General features: G+C 32.2%; 1 protein-coding gene across 1 annotated transcript in view; it reads left to right on the top strand.

Annotated features, from left to right (window-relative positions):
* The first annotated feature begins 1,431 nt into the window (after positions 1–1,431).
* LOC107721026 (protein DGCR6-like) overlaps positions 1,432–4,770 on the top strand; it is a 6,089-nt gene continuing 2,750 nt past the window's right edge. The window contains exons 1-2 of the mRNA XM_016528879.1: positions 1,432–1,629; positions 2,694–2,815. Coding sequence (XP_016384365.1) covers positions 2,706–2,815 — 110 coding nt within the window. The 5' untranslated portion in view covers positions 1,432–1,629; positions 2,694–2,705. The remainder of the gene's footprint in view (positions 1,630–2,693; positions 2,816–4,770) is intronic.

The following is a 4,770-nucleotide window of genomic DNA, read 5'->3' as shown; positions in this document are numbered from 1 at the left end:
TCGTCCCTCGACGATGCGAAAGTAGAGAGAAGTGTTTCTGGCCATGATCAGCCTCATGTCACTGAAGATCTTCAAGATCTGGGCTGGTCAGAAACATCATGATCAGAAAACTGAAGCTCAGGTCAGGAGGACTGAAAACCTCATCTAACTGACATTCATGAGATGATAACGTCGCCTCCAGGAGCCAAAAAGAAGCTATAATAGCATGAAGAAAAAAGCAGAATAACTATATCATGATGTTCAGGTGATGGTGTGATCAGATCCACTTCATCCGCGCGCAGATCCAGATCCATTGATCTTGTGTCCATCGATCCATCTGATCAGTTATGCATCGGTGGCGTGAGTTATATCTCCTGTAGTCATTATATGATGTAAATGCATTAGTGTCATAGCAACAGTGCGCGAGTCGTGATGCCGTTGTCTCTGTTCTCAGGTGATGATGAGATGATGATGATGATGAGGCTTCAGAGATGTTGATGAGAAACTGAGTGAACAGCGACATCTGCTGGTGAGAGACGCGCAGTGCAGCGTAACCACAGAGACGTTTATGTATACCTGTGTTAAAAACAGTGAATCTATTAAATGGATTTAAACGTGATTTAAGACAACATTAAGAGAAAAACTTGTTTTTGAACTTGTGTTTAAATTGTTTTGTGAACGACAAAGAAAAGGATTCATGCAATAAAACATAAAGATTAAAATAAAATAAAGATGATTTTAACAAATATTAATTAAACCATAGACATAATAAATGAATGTATTATGTCTATAAATTAAACTAGTGGTCAACGTCAACGTCACCACAGAAAATAAATAAATAAATAATTAAAATTTATATATGAAGAGTTCAGATGCAAAAGCCTCTCAATGTTGTTTGAAATTTTATTCTAAAATGAGCATTTTTATCAGGCTCCTATGTGTAGGTTCAGTAATGTCACTTTAATAGCAATACACACACACACACACATGTACAATTTTAATTGATATTTATTTTATTTGTTTATGTAAAAATAATGTCTATGTACATATGTTCAGTAATAACGCCGAGTACAACAGTAATTATTATTATGGTTTTATTATTGTTTACAACAAAGCGTAGCCTAATCTTATTTTTTATCAGTTTTTTTTAAATTGTGAATTAATCTGTAAAAAATATCTATCGGTAATAGAACTATTAAAAGAACTATTAAATGGATTTAAAAGTGATTTAAGACAACATTGAAAAACTTGAGAAATTGTTTAGCAAAAGACAAAGAAAAGGATTAATGCAAGAAAACATAAGAAATAAGAGCTGCAATATATATAAAAATAAAGTTGAACTAAAATACAGATGATTTTAACAAATATTAATTGAACCATAGACCTAATAAATGAATGTATTATGTCTAATATATTAAACTACTTCAAGAAAACGTCTAGGCATATGAAAGGGCAGCCCAGCGTGCTGAAGGACCTCAGGACGCCGCTGGTGCGCATGCGCAAACTTGCACGCTCAGTTCAAAACAGTTGTAACTTGAGTCTGTGATATTTGTGATTATACATTATAAACATCAAACGAACGTTCGTATTTGAACTCGACACGCCTTAAACATCAATCTTTTCCTCTCCGGAAGCTGAAATATAAAGCAGGTGAGGGTTTGCTGCTGTTAAATCTCTGTTTTTAGTGCTGTTCTTCGACGCTACCACAGATTTACCTCCTTAAAAGCTGAAAAGACACTAAGGATCAATAAACTAAATTCATTTCGATTACGTTACGTATTTTCTCTGGCAGTCAGTGCATATGCAGAACTATCTATGTACAGTTATCCTCCTCAGCATTGCATTGCTTATGACTTTATATCAGTTTCTACTAGTTTACAGCAGCTTATTTATTTATTTGGACATATTGGGGTTATATTTAGTTAGATGTTAGATTTAGAAAAAAGTTTACACACCACATCTATCTTAAATAATCATATAAATATTTGTTTTGACTATTTCTAATTATTTTCGACTAATGTTTTGTTTAGTTATAATAACCATAATCATCATAATTAATAAATAACATGAGCTATTATCCTAAATGTAGAGTGTTTACAGTTACTTGGCGCATTAATGCGTAATTTAGGTGAGCATGACCAGAGTTATTTTAGCATTATTTATGTGCTATTATAGTATTTATTAATATTTTAAATTAGGTCTTATTTCTATATTTGTAGTATTTTTATGTCATGTCAGAATTGGTCATATTAATATTGTCATTTTTTATTATTTTATTTCAATTTAGTTTTAATGTATGTTTATTTCAGTTTTAGTTTTCAGAATTGGTCATATTAATATTGTCATTTTTTATTATTTTATTTCAATTTAGTTTAGTTAATGTATGTTTATTTCAGTTTTAGTTTGAATAATTTTTAGCACATATTTTATTTTAGTCTGTTGCCAAGGCAACATTTCTAAGTTTAAGTATTAATTTTTCATCTAATATTTGCATTTTATTTCATTTCAGCTTTATTACAGTGTGTGTATAACAGACTTGTGTATGGATCAGCTGGTTCTCGCCATGAATATATAGCCATAGATGCTGGAATGGCGTTAAGAAGAAAATAAACAAACATTTCAATCAACTAAAGCTCTTTTTAATACATCATCCACTCAGACTTTAAAGGGCAATGATTTGTTCTGTGGTGAGCTGTTTTCTCCATGATGTGCAGGCTGAATGTGGGATGGACACGTACTCCGGTGTGAGAGACGATCCGTCTGATGCTGCCAGACAACAGGAGAGACACTATTACCTGCTGTCAGAGCTGCAGACGCTTGTGAAGGACCTGCCCAGGTGAACACATCACACCACAGATCACTGATGCACGAGAATACCTCATGAAGCAGTGATTACTGCCATAGAAATGTTATTGAAGCACGCTCAAAAAATAGAAACTGCAAAGTTAAAAGTTACTGCAGGGTTTCTTTGGTTCTTAAAAAGTCTTATTAAGGCCTCGAAAAGGTCTCAAATCAGAGCAGAAAGTCTTCAATTCATGAAGTCGTGCTATTAAATAAATAATTGTATCATCCTCAGTTTTTTGTTTTCCAATACAAATATCATCCTTAAACCAAGATACATTTACTTGAGATGCAAATTGAACTAAATTGAGTGAGTTTGTGATTAAAACAAGAACAAATATCTGTCAATGGCTATGAAAACATGTTTTTAAAGTTGTTTTTTCTGAATTATGTTGAATTCGGTTGTATTTTTAAACTTTGAAGTGTCGTTAATTAGGCTTGCCGTGATAGACGGTGTTGACGGTGATACCGGTGTTAAGCTGCAACACCGGTTACGTCACTTGCCCACCGCGGCACCGACCCCCACCGTCGTTTTGATTTTTTATAGAAATAAAAATCATTTAGTTCAGTAAAAGAACAGACACTACAATTAAAAACTGAATGCGGCTGCTCAATGCAGCGTGCCGAACGACAGTCGCATCACAGATCAGATTTCATTTCTCCAGTGAGGAGAGTGAGTCCAGCTGATTTAGACGATCGCGGATGATTTGGTTTCGAAACGAGATGCAAAACCGCATGTTTGGCAATATTTTCCCCTGCAGAAATCATGTACAGGGAAAATTACAGTGAAAGGGAGAACAATTCGAGAAAAGTAGACCTATAGACATTTATATAATAAAATATAAAAATGCATTACTGCAAAAAGTGCAGCAAAACAATGTCAAACAGTCTATAGAAAACATCTGTTTGATTTTACGTATTATTTTCCACGTAGTTCTTTCACAGATTTGGTAGTTCCCTTCCAAATTTACATGTTCTGCTCACTCTGCTGATGTAGTTGTAATTAATTCTAATTTTCTTTACAAGTCTTACTGATCCCAAACTTTTGACCGGTAGTGTGTGTGTGTGTATGTATATATATAAAAAAAAAAATATATATATATATATACAGTATATAACACTTGATCCTTTAACACTTTCACTCTTTACAATACTTGCTTTCTATTTATTTAAAAAAATAGAGCCTCTGCCACTAGTATTCTCTATTATTTTTCTATTCAATCTGCTTGTTTTCTTTAATATATATATATATATATAACACTGGATCCTTTAACACTTGCACTCTTTACAATACTTGCTTTCTTTTTATTTAGAAAAAAATAGAGCCTCTGACACTAGTATTCTCTATTCTTTTTCTATTCAATCTGCATGTTTTCTTTTTATTACAAAAAAACCTCTAACACTAACGTTCTAATTCTTTTTTTATGTTTTCTTTAAATTTTTTATATATACACTACCGTTCAAAAGTTTGGTTTCAGAATGATTTTTAATGTTTTTACAGGAGTTTCTTCTGCTCATCAAGGCTGCATTTATTTGATCAAAAATACAAGAAAAAATTTTATATTGTGAAATATTATTACAATGTAAAATAAAATTTTTCTATTGTAATATACATTAAACTGTAATTTATTTCTGTGATCAAAGCTGAATTTTCAGCATCATTACTCCAGTCTTCAGTGTCACATGATCTTCAGAAATCATTCTGATATGCTAATTTATTATCAGTGCTGGAAACTGTTGCTGCTTCATATTTTTTTGGAAGCTGTGATGCTTTTTTTTCAGGATTCTTTGATGAATAAAAAGTTAAAAAGAAGGGCGTTTATTTAAAATAGATTTTTTTTTTGTCGGTGAAACTACCGTTCAAAAGTTTGGGGTCAGTACATTTTTATTCTTTCTTTTTTTGAAAGAAATTAAAACTTTTATTCAGCAAGGATGTGTTAAATTGTTAAG

The sequence above is a fragment of the Sinocyclocheilus rhinocerous genome, unplaced genomic scaffold, assembly GCF_001515625.1.
Source record: "Sinocyclocheilus rhinocerous isolate Xijiao unplaced genomic scaffold, SAMN03320098_v1.1 scaffold120, whole genome shotgun sequence".
Taxonomy (NCBI): Eukaryota; Metazoa; Chordata; class Actinopteri; order Cypriniformes; family Cyprinidae; genus Sinocyclocheilus; species Sinocyclocheilus rhinocerous.
Note: the sequence above shows the minus strand (reverse complement) of the source record. Positions and strands in the feature narration are given on the sequence as shown.